The sequence below is a fragment of the Gobio gobio genome, assembly GCF_949357685.1.
Source record: "Gobio gobio genome assembly, chromosome: 23".
Lineage (NCBI taxonomy): Eukaryota > Metazoa > Chordata > Actinopteri > Cypriniformes > Gobionidae > Gobio > Gobio gobio.
Window position 1 is genome coordinate 40,641,027 of NC_137119.1, and position 23,930 is coordinate 40,664,956.

Sequence of the window (23,930 nt, forward strand, 5' to 3'; positions counted from 1 at the left end):
ACCTGGTGCCATGTGTTCCCCAGGTAAGCGACGCGCACACACCCGGCCATCCACATGATGTAGAAGAACACGAGATTCCTCAGACCAGGCCACCTTCTTCCATTGCTCCGTGGTCCAGTTCTGATGCTCACGGGCCACTGTTGGTGCTTTGGGTGGGGTCAGGGGTCAGCATGGGCTCCCTGACGGGTCAGCGGCTGTGCCGCCCCATACACAACAAACTGAGATGCTCTGTGTATTCTGACACCTTTCTATCAGAACCAGCATTAACTTCTTGAGCAGTTTGAGCTCCAGTAGCTCGTCTGTTTGATCGGACCACACAGGCCAACCTTCGCTCCACACGTGCATCAATGAGCCTCGGCCGCCCATGAGCCTGTGGCCGGTTCTCCACTGGTCCTTCCTTGGAGCACTTTTGATAGAGACTGACCACTGCAGACCGGGAACAGCCCACAAGAGCTGCAGTTTTGGAGATGCTCTGACCCAGTCGTCTAGCCATCACAATCTGGCCCTTGTCAAACTCGCTCAAATCCTTACGCTTGCCCATTTTTCCTGCTTCTAACACATCAACTCTGAGGACAAAATGTTCACTTGCTGCCTAATATATCCCACCCACTAACAGGAGCCGTGATGAAGAGATAATCAGTGTTAATCACTTCACCTTTCAGTGGTCATAATGTTGTGCCTGATCGGTGTAGTAGATCAGTTCTCTGGTTTTGTCAACCTGTTTTGTTTACTTGTAATAACTCAGTAAATGTAAAACTATCATTGTTTGCGCAGGAATAGTCAATAGTGACTATATTTTAACCATAAATAACGTGTCACTGCATTAACATATCAGACAATCAAATTTTAGGGACAATGTTTGTTGTCTTGGTTCAGGGTTGGTTAATGATTAAATATGTTTGATAGAAATGTTGTTCCAGGACCAACAAAACATCAAGCCCTACTTGGCACATTCACAGCTCGGGTTCTTGAGTTGTTGTTTGTAGTGGTATACATGTGCCCACTAAGTGTCTCGCATCTTATTTGCCTTGTGGATTAAAAATAGACAGCTAGCGTGCATGTATGCAAGGGTTAGGGATCGGGGCCCGATCACACACACACACACACACACACACACACACACACACACACAGGGAGGGTTTAAGTCATGTGAGCACGCCGGCTCTTCACTCTTGCAGATTTACTCTAATCTCATTTCAGCACCTTGGACAGTGACACACATGGACACCAGACCTCCATCCATGTTCATTAATCATTACAGCCCCGAAACACAACCACAGTGTGTCTAAAACGCCACTAAACTAGTTCAACTGTATCTCTGAATCTATAACAACATTTCGTTGATGTAACTCGCTAAATAAAGTTGTTTAGACGCACTAATGCTAGTTTTCATTGTCTTAGCCCTGGCTTTTGTCCAAGCATGGATCCACCGGTATTCCTTTTGGAGTGTCATTCCAGGAATAATATTTAAAGGCACAATATGTAAAATATCCAAAAACCCCTAGAACAATGTTATGTATTTTGTTAACTTGTGTTCTTACATTATCTCAAATGTTTCCAGGAATGTTTAAATCCAGAGAAATAAGCGATTTTAAGTTTGTAGAAACCATGGAAACACCAAAGACGCTTTAATATATTATATGTTTTATTAGACAGATGAGCAACTGTTCGGAGACATTCATCGACAGAAAACAGAGCAATGTATTGGTTTTGTTGTCTGCCACTTTAAATGCTTCTGATTGGCTGTAAATGATTTTTTTATCGTTCATAAACGGGAAAGAATTGTACGGTAAAAAATGATATTGTTTCTTTGTGTTCTTATCGTTGTGGTGTGGACTTCATTATCCTCATAGAATCAAGGCACTTTCACACCAAGAACGATAACTATATTGATAATATTAGCAGCCACACAACGCATTATGTTGTTTATTATAAGCGTGCTGCAGGTATGAAGATTCTGATTGGCTATTATTGGCTGGAAAAAAAAGTTGTTCTGAAGGTTTTGCCAACGATATTGTTCCTGTGTGTAGTTATCATAAAAGTTGTGGCGTAGACTATTCTTTAAAATTTAGAATGATTTTTTCCAAATACAAATTTGTATCATTGTCGTAAAGGCCCGTTCACATCAAGAAAGTCAAGCGCCCACACCAACGCACGATACTGTTATGTTTATTGACCCTTTTCACATTCATAAATATACATTTTTTTTGTGTTCCAATGTGCTCAAACAGCTCAAAATAAAAACTCCACACCTTTAAAAATAGAGAGATATTGAAAGATGTGTGAAAGATGTCAATTTTACCGTCACTCCCATAGGCGTTTTATTAGAAACACCCTCACATCAGCGTTAACTTTTTTCTTCTTTTTATTTTTGATGAAAAGCCAATGTAATACAAAGTATAGTGTAATAAATGTTCATACATTAAAAAAAAATTTAAATATAAAAAACTTTGCAGGATTTACGACGCTGATGACCGTTAAAACGCGTCATCAGTCTGTGAAATGCGCGCGCTGTAGTTTTGTCGTCCGCCACTTTAAATGCTCGCGCTCGGTCTGTTTTTCTGTGTTTTATAATCGTTCAATACCTGGAAAAAGATCGTTCTGAAAGTAATATCGTTCCTTTGTGTCGTTATCGTCGTGGTGTGGACTTAGAATTAGAACAATTGTTAAAACATTTGAAGTTATCGTTAAACCGATAGTTATCGTCGTTGGCGTGAGGGGGCCGTTAAACATCTGAAGTTTATGTATGTGTGTGTGTATGGGTGAATGCGCGCCCGCGTGTCTGTGTGAGGGAGAGTATTAGTGTGTGTGTGTGTGTGTGTGTGTGTGGAAGGGGGTGGGTGAGTGCTTGTGTGCAGGAGAGCAGGAGCGCGCAGAGTCCCGGTCGGTCCCGCGGTGGAGTTGTAGAGGATGGAGGTCCGACCTGATCGGTTTAAAGCAGCAGCGGCGAAGACACTTGGAAGGATAAACCGGTAAGACACAAATAAAAAAACTTAATTCAACTTTTAAAGAAATGCCAAAGCCGGTTTATGTGTTCGTATTAACAGTGGGATGTCTAATTCGGTGGTTAAAGCGTTAAAATAGAGCTGAGTGAGGTCTAATTCTGATTTAAAAAAAATATTTAGCTTTTAACGTGCAGTTTATCAGAACATATATTGAAAATAAGATGAGTGTGTATATGGAGCCGGTGGGATTAGAGCAGGTGAGCTGCTGGACATGACCGCAAACACACAATATACAGACATAAAGAAGATTAAGACATGATTTAAGTCAGTCTTTCGGTGCTTTCGGTGTCATCACAAGTTGAAGAGATCCTCATTTGTGTAGTTGTTTGTCTAGTGTGTGTGTGTGTGTGTGTGTGTATGTGTGTGTGTGTGTGACTTTATTAACGCGACCAGATTAACTCGACTGGACTCTATTAATAGCAACTCTTGTCAGGTTTGTGTCGTCACATTTCACCTGTCATGTGACCACTTCCGTTCTGCATCATGTAAAGATGTCCAGATTTCGAAAAGTACACCTGATATTTAAGCGTATAATGATCATTTAAAACACTCCCCGGTAACATGTGTTGTGCATCTGAGTACTATTCAAGACATATTTGACCTTGCATGATGAATTTTACAGTATCTATGGCATTTTTATTATACCCTTTACAGTGTTATTTAGTGTATATAACATTGTTCAACTATTTTCAGCTTTTAAAGCTGCACTTTTAGGATTTTAGGATTTTTACCTTATTTTTTTGGCAGCTAAACTTAATTCTGAGACTGAGAATATTCAATTATTTTAAATTAATAATATACTACTTTCCTCACAATGGAAAATCATGTATTGGAAAATGATGTGGTGCAAAAGAACTATAAATAAGGCATTTGTAATAGCAGATTTTAGATCGTAAAAGATTTATTAACATGGATATTGTTAGATAAAGCAAAAAGATAATGAACGGGCTTGTTCTAAAACAAGCAAGTTTGACTTTTGCTTTAGCAGTAAATTGTCAGGTATTGTTTTGTAATTAACACCGGCTAAAGTATTAATGGCTCGGTTAATACTTAATGACATTCAATATTTAATATTATAATCGATTCTTCAATGTCAATGGAATAATTACAGGAATATTGAAGGCGTTTGATGCATTTGTAGTTTTGTGCCGGAGGTTCTGGTGTTTAAAGATTGATGAAGTGAAGAACGCTGCTCTTTTTTATACCCAAGGGCAAAACGCCTTCGTGTTTAAATGATGATACAAGCAGATGAATATGTTATTCATTTTTAATCAGTGTTTAGGATCACATCCACATTAGCACACAGGGTCTGTTTCTCTGGATTTTGAGCGGTCTTTAACGTGTAAATCCAGTCCTGAAATAGATCCCCAACTAACCTGCTGCTAGTTAAATCCTCTCTCTCTCTCTCTCTCTCTCTCTCTCTCTCTCTCTCTCTCTCTCTCTCTCTCTCTCTCTCTCTCTCTCTCTCTCTCTCTCTCTCTCTCTCTCTCTCCTGGAAAGCCCCACAAGCCATCACGGTTTTCCACGTCACGGCTGCTATTACTGGAGTGTCATTAAACTGTTAGTTCTTCCTGGACAATGTGAGGATGTTGTTACGTACAAACGGCCATTTAAAAGCTCCATTCTCTTACTTGAGTATCGATTCCTCTGTAATCAGATCAACTGGGATCAACAGGTTATTATATTGGCCAAAACACTCTCCTCGGCTGCGATAGAAACGTGTGCTCTTTTGATGATGCCGGGCATGTGTGGCTTTTACGCTTTGTCTTTTCGCCATTGTGGTTGAGACTTGTATGTTTTGTGCTGTGCGAGCCTTAAAGGGCATATTGCAGGTTAGAGACTCCAGTGAGTCAATGTATAGAAAAATAATGTAGGAACTAGATTTTCTATAAAATATACTTATAAATACGCTATTCGTTTTTGTGAGAAAATTTTACTTCCGCATCTATAAATGGCAAAACCGGACGTGACATAGCGAGAGGGAGTGCGGTGAATTTCAAGTTGAACCTTTAAAGGGGCTATATGCAACTTTTTCCCCAAAATAAACGTAACAATAGCCTTTTTATTTTACCATTTATGACTCAAACATCTCCTGATGAGCATACTGACACCTTGTCCGCTCACAGTGGGTGCACCTATAAGCCTGTATCCTATTTTTCCTATTTTCTGGCGGGTCGTCTTTTCCCGCGCTGTCTGCGGATGTGACGTCACCACCGCTGCGAGAGCGAGCAGAAAATGAGAGCAGTTCTGTTTTTTGGCCACAGGTGTCAGTTGCGAGTTTAAATTTCAGAAAAACGCATATAGCCCCTTTAATAAAGGCCTTCTGAAGCGAAGCGACTTAAAGGGATAGTTCATCCAAAAAGGAAAATTAGCCCATGATTTACTCACCCTCAAGCCATCCTATAGGTGTATATGACTTTATTCTTTCAGACGAATACAATGAGAGTTATATTAAAAATGTCATGGCTCTTCCAAGCTTTATAATGGCAGCTCAAAATCTGAAGCCCAAAAAAGTGCATCCATCCATTATAAAAGTGCTCCACACGGCTCTGGGGTGTTAATAAAGGAAAGAATCAATGGGTCTGTGTAAGAAAAATATCCATATTTAACACGTTATAAAGTAAAATATCTAGCTTCCGTTGGACCGCCTTCTTAACCTGGATGCCAGCCGGACTTAGCCCCGCCCACAACATTTGAGGTCGGGAAGTTCTGTTGACAACTATGCGTCGCTCAACATACGTCACTTACTCCGTTGCTCTGATTGGCTGTAGGTCTATCCAATTCAACCTTCGCCGCAAGTTTGATTGACAGGCGATCTGACCAATCACATCGCCGAATCTGCCGCTCTGTCCGACAAAGCAGTCAGGAGAGTTAGTAGATTAACGTCGGTGGACTTGAACTTGGAAAAACGGTGTGTACTGACGTCTTTCCGTGATTGAAACAACATTTCTTTTAGTGTTTATTCATGTTTATGTCATGCTTATCAATGGACTAGTAGGAAGAGACGATCGGTTCACGAGCAGCTTTAACTGACACATTACAGCGATCATGACACATTAAAGAGCCACAAAACGCTATTTATTGTTTAAATTTCAAAGTTGAGACTTTGTTTCATATCAAAAGTAACCTGCTCTGTCCTGTCTGTCGGCGTGTTGTCAGTTTCCTCTTTGCTCCGCCATGTGTTTTCTCTACGTGAGAACGTGTGTGGTGTGAGAGCGCCATGGCTTGTCGGACATAGCAACAGTATCTAAAGGGGGCGGGGCTTTGCGAACGGTCAATTGAGTGCCTTTTCTTTCCTGGTTCGGTGGAAACACACCCCATAATCACAGCCCAATGGAGCAGGAGCAGACTCATATTCTGAGCGACCGCCTTCTGTATTCAACTGACGGAAAAAGCGTAACTGGCGCAATGATGATGTCGGGCGTAGCGTAAGCGTTCTGAAGTCACATTAGCTTACAGGGTCTTTCTGTGTGGGACTAGGTTTTTTTGTGGCAATTAATAGCAGGTAAATCTGAAATAACACTGAAAGGTGTAAGAATTGAGAATTTCTGTCGACCCAAAATTATTAAGAAAAATTCTAAGAGAAAATATATTCCCTACATAGTTCCTCTTTTTAGTATTATTTATCACTTTTATTACTATTTTCAATTAATTTACTTTTTTATATTTTCAGTGTTTAGTTTAATTTTTAGTATTTGTGTTATATGTGCTTTTATTTTTTGCTATTTAGGTCTAATTTTTTTATTTTTTATTTTAGTGCTTCAGCTTAAATTTATTTTGGTTTGTTGCCTGAGTAACATTTCTACTTTTTTTTATTTTTTATTTTATTTATTTATTTATTTTATTTATTTATTTTATTTTATTTTATTTTATTTTATTTTATTTTATTTTATTTTATTTTATTTTATTTTATTTTATTTTATTTTATTTTATTTTATTTTATTTTATTTTATTTTATTTTATTTTATTTTATTTTATTTTATTTTATTTTATTTTCAATACATCTCATCTGAGTCAAATATATACAAATCTCAATTTACCTCCATAAACACACTGTAAAAATGTTATAAGTTATTGGAGTGCGTTTTACAAGAGAGCACTTTCAGTCTTTCTATTTGAAAATGTAATGTTTAATTCAACGTCCGTTTCTTTGTAATTATTTGTGAAATTTACTTGCAATTTCTGAGTGTAAAGTATTTTTTTCAGTGTACATGGGATGGGTTGAAGCGGATGAACTGATTTAGGAGAACAGAAGGGAAGAATGGATGGATGAAGGGGGAGGGGGAAGAGAGGCAGAAAAAGACTAAAATAGAAGGTTTGATCAATAATTCAGGCTCTGAGGAACATTATTATTTCATCAGCTGCAGTGGTGCTGTAACCTGACGGTAAGAGTGCGTCGTGCTGTCTGTACTTAACAGTGACGAGAGATTCAGATGGACATTCAGTACTTTAGGCCAGATCTCTGACATCAGATTTTGCAGCACAATTTATTTTGTGGTCTTCAAGTCAAGCTTATTACACTCGGCTCATATTTAGAGTTACTGATGTGCTCAAACCTCTAACGTTGATTGCGTGCATCATCCTGCAGTGTTTGTGATCCAAACATGAAATCAAAGTTGTGTCCCAAATGTCGCACTATTCAACTGTATAATGTAGGAATTTTATAAGGTTGTTCTGTCATTCAAGATCAGAATCTGATGCCTCTCCCTCTCCACTATGTAGCAAAACCATAGACTGTAAAAAAATATGGACGTAGTGTCCGTGACGTCACCCATAGGATTCTGAAGAGCCGTTTTGAAGCGTGAAGTAGGGTCGAGCTGGCCGTCGCCATCTTGTCATCGCGCTTAACTCCCGGATAACAGAAAATGGGCAAAGAGGCGGGACGTGGGCGGAGCTGAGGTGACGCGATGACTAACAGACAGCAGATAAACGACAATTCACCTGTCACTCAAAGTGGCCACGCCCTTAATTATGCAGAACTTTAAGGCTTTATATAATGTAAACGAATGAGTTATAAAATAATTCACCCCCTTCACAATCGTCATGAAGGGCAAAATTAGCCGTATAAACAAAACTCACAATGTGTCCCAGACTGTAAACATGTGTTCTTCTGCTGTAAAGTTGGGCATTTTAACATGAGCTCAATGACATTCTGCTCCTTCTGGAGTCAGTCTCTAGTGGCCAGTCCATGAACTGCAGTTTTAGTCACTTCCGTATCGGCTTCAAGAGAAACTGCGGGAGGTTGCCGCTTGAGCAAAACGCAAAATTCGTACCAATACGTACATATTACTGCAGTTTCCAACAGAAATGAACACTAGAGGTAGTAAAACAGCAAGCACTTTTAATCCTTTTCGATTAATAAAGGCTTGTTTTCACATCTCGTTGAGTCGTTGCACAATATCATATTATGATCTCAAAACCCTTAATAGTGCATGCTTTGTAAACGAATACATTTTGGACTTTGCATCGCTTAACCAGATCCACACGTTTCGCTTTTCTTCCTCGGTAGCTCAGCTGGTACAGAATTGTACTTGGGATGTGGAGAGCATGACTCACGATAAAAGAGCTCAAAGACGAGAGAACAAAAATGAAAACAAGCTAAAATGGAATGAATATGAAAGTGTTTTTATGTCACATTTGCTTTTGTTAACACTATCGGGTAGGTTTAGGTGTAGTGTTGGTGGAACGTTATTTTAAAACGTAATGGAGCAAGCTTTTAGCGCCACTCACCGGACATTTCAAACCAGAACTGCAGTGATAAAACTGACGTAATAAAAATTTACCATATTCACGTTTATATGTTTCGTAAAAAAGTTGAACATGCTGGACAAATCACTTTGAAATTGACGCTACGTATTTTTGTTTTGCAAAAATGTTCCCACGGGTACGTTTTTCTAATGAGCCTGGGCCGGGTTTCCCAATAACGATGTATCTTAGCTCTAAAGAGCATGTTCTACGAGCGAAGTTACGATCATTCGCAGCAATTCCACGTGCGTTTCCCAAAAATGTACTTAACATGAACGCGCGAGAACGCGCTCTACTTAAGAGTCGCTGTCCATTTGCAAAGTGCTGAAATATAACCTAATAATTGTCATCTGATGTGGATTAGCAATCAAAACACGTCTATATAAAGCAACTACCTACAGGCTGAGGCACTGACAAAATGGCTGAACAAAAAAAACAAGAAAAGATACCTTTCAAAAAGACAAAATAAATATCCTCATTTAATTCAGATGTGTATTCATAATTTTTTTGTTTGTTACCTGCCCTCATAAAAAATAAAAATATAATCCAGTGATCACCAAGTAAGTTTCCACAAAAATATTAAGCAGCAGAACTGTTTTTTTTAATCAACATGGATAATAATGAGAATATTAAAATTAAAATAATAATAAACAAAAGTGTACAATAAAGTACAATCAAAACCTTATAGTATTATCACAATGCAGTTGAATAAAGTTAAAGGTGTAATCTGCCGGTTGTCCTGTAGGTGACCTCATAACTCTGTCTTCTTACGATACACTTAGAGCTTTACGATTACTCCAGAGCACTCGTAGATCTACGATCATTTTCAAGTGCTACTTAAGTTAAGATGCTTTTGGGAAACAGACCGTAATATTAAGATCACTCGTACGATCAACTTAGGCTTACGATGCTTTTGGGAAACGCAGCCCTGGGCTGGTTTTTACAGTTATTTAAGTGCATCATCACTCTTTCTATTTGGAATATGCCGTGTGAACACACAACTCGCACTATTTATACTACAAAACATAGTCATAGAATAGTGCGTATGCAAACTGGGAGTTTTGTAACGTCAAACGCCACTCGCATATTTTTCAGAAGATTTTTAATGTGATTCTGTGATGTTTGTGGCCAAAGGAATCTGCTGCTCTCATGGCATGTTATTGTGTGTTTAATCTGGATTAGATGTGACACATCGGTTCATTATGAATGTGAACTGGGAAGCGTTTCAATTCAGCCTCATTTTTGCTTCATGAGGACCAGTGAGCATCCAAAACTTGTTTTTTTTAAATGACAATTTACACCATTTAAAAGCTGAACTCAGATGTTTCTCCTAAAATCCCTTAGCAGAAATAAAAACATGCATACAAACATTGTTATAGAGTTTAGAGCTATACATTAATTATTGCTATGCAAATTAATTATTAATGTGCACTCAAAAATATTTAGGCTTCCGTTTAAGATGTATGCATTTGAAATGCATATAATATTTCCATCCATTTGGATTACACAGTTTATCATACATAAACTAATACATTTAGGCTGCGTCCGAAACCTGGAAAATGCTGCCTTCGGAGGACTCATTTCAAGGCAGGAAGGAAGGCACCAAGGCACGTCCGAATCTAATGTTAGCTTCACTTCCTGTCTCCTGAGAGACCTTCATCTGATCAATTTTTGAAGGTAGCATATTTGTATCCTTCACTGCCTTTGATATCCCACAATCCTGTGCGTTCCATTCTGTGACAGTTGAGCTGGAAAAAAAAGATGGCGTCCGAAAGTTGCGTTTGCTGGTCAGTTTGTGTGTAAATGTACGTTTTTTACCAACATTTTCCACTTACTGATGTAATTTCTAGCGAGAAATGACTAATGTAGTAGTTGAATATTTGTTTTGTTCTCACCAAAGCTCTCTCTATTTTGCTGTAGATCATTAAACTGATCCGAAATCAGTTTCGTGAGGTGCCTTCATCCACAAACACTGCCTTACAAGCCATTGTCAGCTGCCTAGGTTTTCGAACGCAGCCTTAATGTTATGCATATTTGTCAGTCATACATAAATGAAACGTAAGATTTCTGCACTCAAATTATATAACATTTTCAGAATGCATTTTTTCAAATTGCTTAGAATCAGCATAAAAGTGTTCATGGTGTTCAAAAATATGAACATGGTTAAAATATGGATAGCTGTGGAATATTCAATTAGTTAAAATGTATGAGATTGGACTGATTCGATTGATTAATAATAATAATATGAACTCGGTCCTTGCATATTTAACAGTTTATTAGCACTATTACAGTAATCTGACCTGTTTCATACTCTTTTCATTTATGTTATGTATGACTGATGCATTAGTTTGTGCTAAAACTGTGTAATACAAATGGATGGAAATTGTGAAATTACATGAAATCCTGTTTTATTATTATTTTTACAACATCTCATGGCGGAAAAGCAGAGTAAGAATTTCATTGTACAGGGACTGTGCATATGATAATAAAGTTTGAACTTGAACTACAGTAAATCTTAAATTCAGCCATAATTGAGTGTGGAGCAGATTGTGTGTTTTGGAAGAACGTTAAGAGCACGTTAAGACTTTATTAAGGTTTGTTTCTCAGGAGAACCTCCAGCTCTCTCATTGCTGTCTAGGGAGAACTAATTGAGATATTAAAGAGATTTTTCTCAGTTTTCTTTCCCACAGGCAGCTGATTCTGAAGTTTGAAGGCTTTAGTGGTGCATGAAACAGTTTAAAGACCCAAATGTGTATGTGTGTGTGTGTTTGGCAGGGTTCTAGAGAAGCGTCAGGAGAATGGAGAGACGATCGAGTTATCAGCGGAGGGCCGTCCGGAGCTGCAGGAGGAGAAGGAGCTTCCTGTGGTGGACTGCACGTGTTTCGGCCTGCCGCGGCGGTACATCATCGCTATATTGTCAGGCCTGGGATTCTGTATCTCGTTCGGTATCCGCTGTAATCTCGGTGTTGCCGTCGTTAGCATGGTGAACAACCACACCATCTATAGAGAAGGAAAGCCATACAATGTGGTAAGTTTGATTTCATGTGCGACCAAAATTCAGACTCCATCAACGCTTTATTCTCAAACCCTTTAGTGTCACTATAATTCCATTCACAGTTGTGGATTTAACTTGCAAAATTGGAATATCACATAAAACATTTGCGAATTAAGCAGCGTTTCCATCCCATGTTTTCAAGAGAACAAAATCGTCACTTTCTCGGAAATTGCCGCAAAATACATGTGATAAAAATGGAAGTTGCTGCAATTGACTGAGCCACCGTGGCTCTTTTTTCCTCCTTCATAAATGACTTGCGTCTCCAAGGGCGCAGACAAAACGCAATAAACTCTGTCATGTTATCTTGCATCGGATGCTGCGGTTTGGGAACGCAATCATGTTTTTGGACGTAATTAAAACAAGTCATTTTGATGACAGACTTTGGCTCAGGCGTTTCAGAATGACCAAAGCAACATGATTCGAGCATTTAGAAACAAAATTTATGAGACAGTTGTTGTCAGATTTCATTGGTGATTTCAAACATGAAATTTAATCGCAAGCTTGGCTACAGTTTCGGAGAATTTGATGTTTCCCCATTCAAAGAGGTAGGAGCTGCACTTGCATGCCCAGAGAGGCGTTTCAAAGATGGCCGCCGAATGAAATTACTTTTCTTAAAGGTGATGCGATTTGTCCGCTGGTTTGGTCCAGTTGTCCAATCACATCCTCTGTTGAGGCAATGTCATGTGGGTTTTCTGTTGTGCATCGAGGGATTTATTCTGTAAATGTAATAAACATTACATTTCTGTAAATGTAATAAACAGAACTTGTAGTTTATGTGCATGTCTTCTAATCACATAAAAACATTTATCCGCCACCTAACTTGTAAGTTGTAAACAAGGACTGATTCTGCTCATAATCTTTGAATTGTTTGGCATAAAATCGTAGCTGATGACCTTTTATTCTTTAAATCATGCTGCAGAGCACATTGGTTTTTTGATGCAATTGAAGCATACTTGAGGCAATGCAAGATCTTCAAGACACTGCTGGTAAACGAAAAACCAACTGGGCTTGTTATTTGCAGCAATGTAAATGTTGAGTATATTACAATATGCTAATTTTAAAAGTAACATTTCTCAACAGTGTTGCATACTGTGCAGTATTTACTCACTGCATAAAGTAGTATGTGAAAAATCATGCAACAATAAGCATTTCAAACAGTGTTACACTGCAATATTGTCACATGACTCAACTAGTTATTTTGCATTTTATTTAGCAAAAAAGCAACATTACAATTTAAACTAATGCAATGATGCTTGGAGGATTTCTGTATTGTTTTATGTATTTATATATATATATATATTTAGTTTTGTATTGTAATTTGTTCATTATATTAAGTGAAGAAAGTCTCTGTGTTTCAGAAAGCTCAGTTCACCTGGGATCCAGAGACCGTAGGAATGATTCACGGATCATTTTTTTGGGGATATATTGTCACTCAGATTCCTGGAGGTTTTATCTGTCAGAAATTTGCCGCCAACAGGTCAGTCATGCAGTCATTAATTCACACTGAACAGAATGAGTACAAACACTGTTGATGCAGTGGATGTTTCTCTCTCTCTGTTTCTCAGAGTTTTTGGATTTGCAGTCGTGTCCACGTCTATCCTGAATATGATGATTCCCACTGCAGCACGGATGCACTTCGGCTGTGTGATTTTAGTGAGGATACTGCAGGGGCTGGTGGAGGTAAAAAACAAAACAAAAACATTATACACTATTTGCCAAAAGTATTGGGACACCCCTCCAAATAATTCAATTCAGGTGTTCAATCACTTCACGGCCACAGGTGTATAAATCAAGCGCTAGTGCAGACGCTTCTACACACTTTAGTGAGAGAATGGGCCGCTCTCAGGAGCTCAGAGAACTCAAGTGTGGGGCCGTGATCGGTTTCCACCTGTGCAATAAGTCCATTCAGGACATTTCCTCACTACTAAATATTCCACGCTCAACTGTTAGTGGGAACAAGCAATTGGGAACAACAGCAACTTAGCCACAAAGTGTTAGGGCACGTAAAACCACAGAGCGGGGTCAGCACATGCTGAGGGTCGCAGTGTGCAGAAGTCACCAACTTTATGCAGAGTCAATCGCTACAGACCTCCAAACTTCAGATGAGCTCAAGAACAGTGCTAGTAGAGCTTCATGGAATGGGTTTCCATGGCCGAGCAGCTCATCCAAGCCTTACATCACAGAGTGCAATGCAAAGCGTGGGATGCAGTGGGGTAAAGCGCGCCGCCACTGGACTCTAGAGCAGTGGAGACGTGTTCTCTGAGTGACCAATCACGCTTCTCTGTCTGGCAATCAGATGGATGAGTTTGGGTTTGGCGGTTGCCAGGAGAACGGGATTTGCCTGACTGCATTGTGCCAAGTGTAAAGTTTGGGGGAGGGGGGATTATGGTGTGGGGGTTGTTTTTCAGGGGTTGGGCTTGGCCCCTTAGTTCCAGTGAAAGGAACTCTTAATGCTTCAGCATACCAAGACATTTTGGACAATTTCATGCTCCCAACTTAGTTGGAACAGTTTGGGGACGGCCCCTTCCTGTCCCAGCATGACTGCGCTCCAGTGCACAAAGCGGCGGCCCATAAAGACATGGATGAGCGAGTTTGGTGTGGAGGAACTGGACTGGCCTGCACAGAGTCCTGACCTCGACCCGATAGAACAGCTTTGGGATGAATTAGAGTGGAGACTGCGAGCCAGGCCTTGTACATGTACAAACATGTACAAACTTTTGGCAATATAGTGTATAATATAATATAATATCTCCCAACAGTTACATACTGACTTCTGCATGTTTTGACAATATAGTAGCTTAGGTCACCTGGGTATTGCATGACTAAAGCACAGTAGTGCTCTGATTATAATCTATGACTTCATCTACTGTCATTGTCATTTTTACTCAGGGTGTGTCTTACCCAGCATGCCACGGGATCTGGGCTAAATGGGCCCCGCCACTGGAAAGAAGCCGATTGGCCACAACAGCGTTCTGTGGTGAGGTCCTTATTTTTTGCTGAGCAGTTTAATATCTGTGGTAAATTGTCAGTGACCTTTAATCATTTTGATAATAATAATAATAATATTATAATAGTAATAATAACAACAATAATAATATTATTGTTATTTTGTTTTGGCCGCGGTGGTTCAGTGTTAAAATAAATAAATAAATAAACAAAAAATATTATTATTATCATTCATATTGTTGTTGCTTTATTTTAATTATAATATTAATTTAGTATTTTATTTTTTTTATGAATAAATGTATAGTTTGCATAGAGTGTGTGTGATTTGTTGTGTTTCTCAGGCTCATATGCAGGCGCTGTGATAGCCATGCCATTAGCTGGAATTCTCGTTCAGTACTCAGGCTGGCCCTCAGTCTTCTACGTATATGGTGAGAGACCCCAACACACACACACACACACACACACACACACACACACACACACACACACACACACACACACACACACACACACGTTGGGTTTTCATGTTTTATGGGGACTTTCCATCGGCGTAATGGTTTTTATACCGTAAATACCGTATATTCTATCCCCCTACACTGCCCCTGCCCCTAAACCTAACCATCACACACACACACACACACACACACACACACACACACACACACACACACACACACACACACACACACACACACACACACACACACACACACACACACACACACACACACACACACACACACACACACACACACACACACACACACACACACACACACTGCCCCTGCCCCTAAACCTACCCATCACAGGAGACATTCTGCATTTTTACATTTTCAAAAAACATCACTGATTTATAAGATGTTTTCCTCATGGGGACCTAAAAATGTCCCCACAAGGATGAGGATTTCGGATATTGCTATCTTTGTGGGGACATTTTGTCCCCATAACGTAAGGATTACCATTCAACACACACACACACACACACACACACACACACACACACACACACACACACACACACACACACACACACACACACACACACACACACACACACACACACACACACACACACACACACACACACACACACACACACACACACACACACACACACACACACACACACACACACATATGTAGTGTTTTCATCTTTTATGGGGACTTTCCATAGGCGTAATGGTTTTTATACCGTACATACCGTATATTCTATCCCCCTACACTGCCCCTGCCCCTAAACCTAACCCTCACAGGAGACATTCTGCAATTTTACATTTTCAAAAAACATCACTTAGTCTGATTTATAAGATGTTTTCCTCATGGGGACCTAAAAATGTCCCCACAAGGATGAGGATTTCGGATATTGCCATCTTTGTGGGGACATTTTGTCCCCATAACGTAGGGATTACCAGTCCACACACACACACACACACACACACACACACACACACACACACACACACACACACACACACACACACACACACACACACACACACACACACACACACACACACACACACACACACACACACACACACACACACACACACACACACACACTCACACACACACTAATGACTGATGCATGATGCTCATCTGATGTCTTCTCTCCGTCTCTCTGGCTGCAGGTAGTTTTGGGATCTGCTGGTATTTGTTCTGGATTCTGGTGTCATACGAGAGCCCGGCGGCTCATCCGACAATCACCCCGGAGGAAAGGAAGTACATCGAAGATGCCATTGGGGAATCGGCTGGACTCATGAACCCACTGACGGTATGAACACACACGTGTGTATGTTTAAATACTGATTCTAGAGACGAATGCAGCGTAAGAACCAGGACGAAACTCTCCTCTCTTTACCTCTCATGCAGAAATTCAACACTCCATGGCGTCACTTTTTCACATCGATGCCCGTTTACGCCATCATCGTGGCCAATTTCTGCAGGAGCTGGACGTTTTACCTGCTGCTCATCAGTCAACCTGCGTATTTTGAGGAGGTGTTTAAGTTTGAGATCAGCAAGGTGAGATTCATACAAGAAGAATATTGTTCATATTTTGAGATATTTTGATTAGTCAGTGTTGGTTATACAGAGATGATAATATTGTTTTTGTTGTTATATGAACTCATCAAATGATCTGAGCTGCTCTACATTCATGTCATAGCTCTGTACTCATGGATGACGGCTAGTGACTGCAAAGGAATTTCAGGAGAAGCATCTGAGACAGTTGATAATTGAAACACATTCCTGCTCTCTGTCTTTAGGTTGGTATCGTCTCTGCTCTTCCTCATCTGGTGATGACCATCGTTGTGCCGATCGGAGGACAGCTGGCCGACTACCTGAGGACTCACAACCTCATGACCACCACAAACGTCAGGAAACTCATGAACTGTGGAGGTAAAGCCTGTGCATTCATCTAGAGGAATGATAGAATTATCCATCTATCTTTTCAATGAATAAAGGACACAGTTTGGATGCTGCTATAAATGAGACACAAATGCCATGTGACTGATCAGTCTGGAGTCTGATTGGCTGACAGATGCATCTTATGTGTGTGTTTAGGTTTCGGGATGGAGGCCACGTTTCTTCTGGTGGTGGGTTTCTCTCACACTAAGGGTGTCGCCATCTCGTTTCTTGTCCTTGCTGTCGGTTTTAGTGGTTTTGCCATCTCAGGTAAGAACACACATTGGCAGCATTTTGTTTTCATTTGCCATCCACTGCCAGCATTTTTTATCATTTTCACAAAAGTTTCATGGCCCCCAGAATATTTGTGACCCTGAACCACAAAACCAGTCATAAGTCACACGGGTGTACGTATTTGTGTCAATAGCCAACAATACATTGTATGGATCAAAATGATCAACTTTTCTTTTATGTCAAAAATCTTTAGGATATTAAGTAAAGATTATGTTCCACGAAGATGTTTTGTAAATATCCTACCATACATATATATGAAATGTACTGTTATTAGTCATTTGCATTGCTAAGGACTTCATTTGGACAACTTTAAAGGTGATTTTCTCAATATTTATTTATTTTTGCACCCTCAGATTCCAGATTTTCAAATAGCTGTAGTCCTATCCTAACAAACCATACATCAATGGAAAGCTTATTTGTTCAGAAAATCTGGATTAGATGGAGGCCATCAACACCCCAAAGCTTAAGTCCTAGAGCTCGTCCTGGGGTGACACTTCATTCAGAAACATTATGCAGTTTTGATTTATATGATGTTTAATGTTGGTGATGGCGTAATTTTACATATGCATATGATAACATATGAGATCGCTTGTTTCTGCTTCTTCTTCACATGTCTTTGTGAAAGTTAAGGAAAAGAAATAAAGTTAAATTGATCAAATGTGACAGTACATAAAGACATTTATAATGTTAAAAAATCATTTCTATGTCAAATAAATGCCATTCTTTTGAACTTCCTTTCAAAGAATACTGAAAAAATTGATGTATCATGGTTTCCGCAAAATTGTTAGCCGGTTTTCAACACTGATAATAATCATAAATGTTTCTTGAGCAGCAAATCATCATATTAGAATGATTTCTGAAGGATCGTGTGACACTGAAGTCTGGAGTAATGATGATAAATTCAGCTTTGATATACACTTTACTATATATATTCACATAGAAAACATGCAATAATATTTAAATTTGTACTGTATTTTTGGTGGTGAGCAGAAGACACTTCTTTCTAAAATATAAAAAAATCTTCCCAACCCCGATTTTTCACTCTTTTCTTTTCAACCTTCAGGATTCAATGTAAATCATTTGGACATCGCTCCTCGCTACGCTAGTATTCTGATGGGCATCTCTAACGGCGTGGGCACGCTCTCTGGCATGGTGTGCCCTCTGATTGTTGGTGCCATGACCAAAAACAAGGTATTGACCTTAAACCATAGACACAGAGGAAAAGAGAGTTTGTTGTGCTGGATTTGCTGACAATCTGTTTGTGTCTACAGCCGACTCATGCTTTTCCTTATAACATTTATAGAGATCATGTGTCATTTTCTCATCTCTCTGGTTTCCTGTCATTATATAACAGCTCCTTTTCTCGTTTTCTTCTCTTTTCTGTTCCATCACATTTTGTTCATGCACATCATCCCTTCTCTTCTTGCCTTTATTTCTCTCACATTAGGGTTAGGTTAGGTTGCACATATTATCTGAATATTGGGTTGTTGACGTGACATGGCATTTTCACTATGACACAAGATAAAACTGAATATAATTAGTATTGACCTCATTTAAAATGCAGTAAATGGTTAAACTTGTCTTTGTCTTACATAGACCTGTTGATATAAAAACTGCTTTGTCTTTAGAGTTTTTAAAGTTTTGAACCAAATCTCCAAATTGTCCTATACATGGATTTCTCGGCGACGTCATCACTGCTTGCGCACGCACCCGAGAGGCAGAAAGAAGAAACCTCTCGTGTTATAGGTTACTAGCGGCGTGTCTGTAAGTCAAAATGCCAAGGAGTTGCTGCGTGGTTAATTGTACCAACAGAGCCAGTGCTGGGTGCCTGATGTTTAACATACCTAGGGGGAAGCATGCGTTTGCCAAAAAAATATTTTTGTTATTACATGTATCACAGCAACACTGCAAAATTAAAGACAAACAAACAGATCCAACTAAAATCACGTTTTATTGAGTCAGCAGTTATATACAAACAATAAGGAAAGCTTCAATACTTAAGGTTGTTGCAGTAGCGGACCAGCTCAGCGATCTGTCTTTCTGCCTCCAGGATGCGCACGCACCCTGTAATGTTTGTAAACAGGAAACCCGTGTATGGTGGGACTGTCTTATGGTTCAATAAATTACAACTTTTATACATTTAAAAGGAAAGCATACAACTATTAATAAATGCCTCAGGCATAATTTTAGTAAATGAAAACCATTTTTTTTTCATCCATATATTTCTAAAAGTGTAGGAACTTGATACATTTTGTCACTGAAAACCATGTCCTCCGGTGTGACACCATATCCTGATTTTAAATCAGGCAATTCCACTGATACCTTTTAATTAGTTGAAGGACCCCATTCAAGGCCATGTTACTGTGAAGCCCTTGACATGTGCACATGGTAAGATTTAGACTCAGAATTGTTCAAATATTTAACTCTTTTGGAAACAATATAAAAGTGTTGATTTCTGTTGTCCTTTGGTGCTATATTCTTAATTCTTTCAGTAACACCATAGGACACATTTCAGTAAAAAGGTTCAAAAACACTGAAAGAATTGATAAAGTTAAAGTGATAAAGTGACCCCTTATATTTTCTCAAACTCAATGCAATTTTTCTTCAAAAGTGGAGTTTTACAAAAAAAGCTTTTTCACTGCTTATTTGTCAACTGCCCACTTGCACATACACTATCTGGAATGTTATGGTGACACATGCATAGATATCTCTATACAGACTCTACACACACATAAACACACATTCTTGTCCTGTGTATTTCTCTCTGTAGACGCGGGAGGAGTGGCAATATGTGTTTCTCATTGCTTCACTTGTTCATTATGGTGGAGTTATCTTCTACGGTGAATATTTCTGTCCATTTCCTTCCATCCATTTATGTATAATTGTCCTTATGTAATATTTATAGTTATTGATCAAAATTCATTTTGGTGTATTTTTGGGTGTGTGATATCTGTGGCACTTTGGATGAAAGGCTTAATCTAATCTGACTTAACTTAATTTTGCATAAATGTATTAAAATATTTTCGTAAAATAAAATAATTGTAAATATTTGTAATTTGATAAAAAAAAACATTTATTTTCATTGTTTTCTGTTATTTATTTATATAAAAATTCTAATGTCATGTTTAATTTTATTGAAATTAGTATGAATTTAACAACTGCAATTTTAGTAATTATATTAATTAGTTATATATAATACCAATTATATATAATATTGTATGTATGTATGTGTGTGTATATATATATATATATATTAGTATAAATTAAATAAATACAGTGTTTTAAAATTATAGGAGGTATAACAAATTATTAAACAAAAATAATAAAAAAGTATATAAAAAAATAATGACATTAAAAATGTTTGTGCAGTCCTAAAAATAAATATTTATTGATTATTATTATTATTATTGTTATTGTTATTGATCAAATTCATTTTGGTGTATTTCTTTGTGTGTAATATCTGTGGCACTTTGGATAAAAGGCTGAATCTAATCTTAATTTCATTTTGCATAAAGAAAATGTAAATTTAAAATAAAACTATTATTAATATTTTTTTATTTGATTACATTTATTTTGTTTTCTGTTATTTATTCAATCCTAATGTCATGTTTATTTTTTTTAAATTATCATGAATTTAACAAATGTAATTTTAATAATTGTATTTAATTGATATATATACTGTGTTTTAGAATTATAGGAGGTATAAAAAATGATTAAACAAACATAATAAAAAGTATTAAAAAAAAAAATCGTGACATAATTTTTTTTTGTGCAGTCCAAAAAATAAATATTTAGACCATTTTTTTCTTTGGATTTCGGGGTGGGTGATTCATAGTGATGATGTCACTGCTGATGCATTTCAGGTATTTTTGCGTCGGGAGAGCAGCAGCCGTGGGCGGAGCCAGAGAACATGAGTGAGGAGAAATGCGGTATATTGGGAGAAGACGAGCTGGCGGATGAAACGGAAGAGCTGTACCGCACATCGGGCGGCGGCTACGGAGCAACTACCCAATCAGGTGACCCCAATGGGGCGGGGACTGGAGGGGGCGGAGCCGGAGGAAGCTGGGTCTCAGACTGGGACAAAACAGAGGAATACGTCCAGCCTGTTGGCACGAATAGCTTCCAGTACGGAGGAGAGGAGGACAGGGGGCTGACCGAATGATTTTGAAGGATTCTGGGCTCAGAGATCAAGACGACGGGTGGGTGGAAAACAAGGACCGAATATTCCTCCCGTGCAGAAACTGACTGGGACGGAGGAAGTGGTTTTGACCCAAACTAAAGAACATCGTAATTAACATCAAACCTTTCTAGTCATATCACATAGATTCAGCAGAAGTGTGAGAGTGTGTGTGTGTGTGTGTCAGTTTGAGTGCATGTGGGCGTTTACCAGGATACGAAAGCCTAAAACCGGCTGATCTACATGATCAATCGAACGTGTGGACGTCAAGTGTGTCCATACTTTTGACTGTCCGATCATGTATTTTAGCAAGTGATCATCAAGGTTTTGACAGTATTACTGTTATGAGATGTTACTGCCATTCTGCCTAAATTGTGACAATCATGAAACTGCGTGTAAATGGTGATACTCACACATGAAATAGATGTTCAAATCCACTTTTGCAGAACAACTAAAGTATAATTCCAATTAAAAACAAGATTTAGAGAATTGATCTCATGTGCCAATACTGTGAGGTGCGTTTAGTATTGGTCCCTTTTCAACGAGAGTCTCATGTAGACAAACACACTTTTAAAGGCTAGTGATATGAACTATATGGATAAACGTATAGCAGTGTTGACATTGATAGCTAATTCTCTTTAACGATTACATTTTTGGTCTTTAATTTTTATTTTTTTAATATATTTAATCTGTAGCCATATTAAAGTTGTAGTCATTTATTCTGTTGAAGGAATTTTCAGCATTCAATAAAAGTCTCTATCAACAGCGTTTGTGGCATAATAACGATTAGCACGGACATTTTTCTGTGGTAATTCACATTATCCCACAAACGTTGTCAATAGAGATTTTTTTTATTGAAACAAAAACATTCCTTTCTAATTTGTTTAATGAAAACATCATATTCAGCCTTTACTTTTTTGTTCTAAGTCGGACAAAAGCGATGCCAAGCGCTGACCGTTTGCGTGGAGGGCTTCCACTCGGCAACATGAACAACATGCTATGGAAAGATTGCACATATAGACGAGAGAGGGACCAGAAAATGTTAGTAGAGAAGATGAGATGAGCAGGTTAGTTACAGCATATGGTTGAAAATAAATAACACAGTTTAATAGAAATTATCGGCACTTCCTCTCTCTCTCTCCAGCATGGCACTTGACATTTTCAATATACTCTTATTTACTCACACATCAGCATATTAAAGGGAAAGTTCACACAAAAATGAAAGTTTTGTCATCATTTACGGACTCTCATTATGTCGTCCCTAACCTAAATTACATTATTTCTTCTGTGGCAGGGTTGAATCTTATGACAAAATGTATGGGTCATTTTTTTAATCCCAAAATTAAAATCAAACCTTGATTTTACATTAATAAAAATGTAAAAAATATGAGAAATAATAAAAATATAAGGAAATTAACAACATTTGGTTAATGGGTCAATGACATGACATGTATTTTTTGTGTTCGAATTCATTATTTTCCTAAAAAAATAAATACATGTCACATATCAAATTGATCTACAATATTTCCTTTAAAAGATACTCATTTAATTTTTTTTTAATTCTCATTTAATTTGTCTTTTTGAGTTGTGGTGTTTCAAAGACCTAAAATGTCAGGTGGTGCGACCAGCAAATTTACATTTAAAAGTATCAATTTCCACTGCAATTGCAAAATGAAGTAAGAAATCTAAATGTAAACCATTATATAATGTATACAAATAATAAAAATTAAAAAAACAACATAACTCCTTATGGAAAATTGTGTTCTGAACACATAGAAAAGTGTCCATATATATGAATTGGACTAAATGGGCAATACATAGAAAAGGAAAAGGGAATTTACCATGTGATATGCATTTTACAATGATTCATATGTAGGCTATATTGTATATGTATATTATTTTAAATAAATGTATGGTCGCACCACCTGACATTTTCTGGGTGGTAAAATCAGAGATCTTGTTTAAAGGGGTGGTAAACCACATTCTTTTGAAGGCTTGACTGTGTTTGTGGGGTGCACTGTAACATGTGTTCATGCTTCGTTTAAAAAAAAATTGCCTTATTTTTCATATATTTGACCTTTATTCTACACTGCTCTGTCCCTCCTTGTAAAACGGTCTGATGCTTTCCGGGTTGTATGAAGCCAGTCCCTCAAAAATACGCAGTGGGCTCTGATTGGTTAGCTGGCCCAGTGTGTTGTGATTCGCTAAACGCCTAGTGCACGTATGTCGGAAACGTCACGCCCCTTCCCTTCACCGGTAGACTGTGCTTTGGTCAGTGAAACAACGGCGTCAATAAAACCATACC

At 38.3% G+C, this 23,930-nt stretch overlaps 1 protein-coding gene across 1 annotated transcript; it reads left to right on the forward strand.

Annotated features, from left to right (window-relative positions):
* Window positions 1-2,492: 2,492 nt before the first annotated feature.
* slc17a7b (solute carrier family 17 member 7b) lies at window positions 2,493-23,446 on the forward strand. The gene is made up of 13 exons (XM_079806351.1): window positions 2,493-2,972; window positions 11,526-11,778; window positions 13,164-13,282; window positions 13,371-13,485; window positions 14,695-14,782; window positions 15,093-15,179; window positions 16,383-16,525; window positions 16,624-16,773; window positions 17,016-17,148; window positions 17,314-17,424; window positions 18,512-18,639; window positions 20,219-20,288; window positions 21,312-23,446. The coding sequence occupies exons 1-13, from the start codon at window positions 2,911-2,913 to the stop codon at window positions 21,608-21,610; spliced, it is 1,758 nt and encodes a 585-aa protein (XP_079662477.1). The 5' UTR covers window positions 2,493-2,910; the 3' UTR covers window positions 21,611-23,446.
* Window positions 23,447-23,930: the final 484 nt, after the last annotated feature.

Bases quoted from the DNA above. Each gene is read 5' to 3' on its own strand.
- slc17a7b (XM_079806351.1), top strand. From the start codon at position 2,911: ATGGAGGTCCGACCTGATCGGTTTAAAGCAGCAGCGGCGAAGACACTT. The intron at 16,774-17,015 runs GTGAGATTCATA...CTCTGTCTTTAG, and splicing joins TTAAGTTTGAGATCAGCAAG to GTTGGTATCGTCTCTGCTCT. The intron at 20,289-21,311 runs GTGAATATTTCT...GATGCATTTCAG, and splicing joins TGGTGGAGTTATCTTCTACG to GTATTTTTGCGTCGGGAGAG.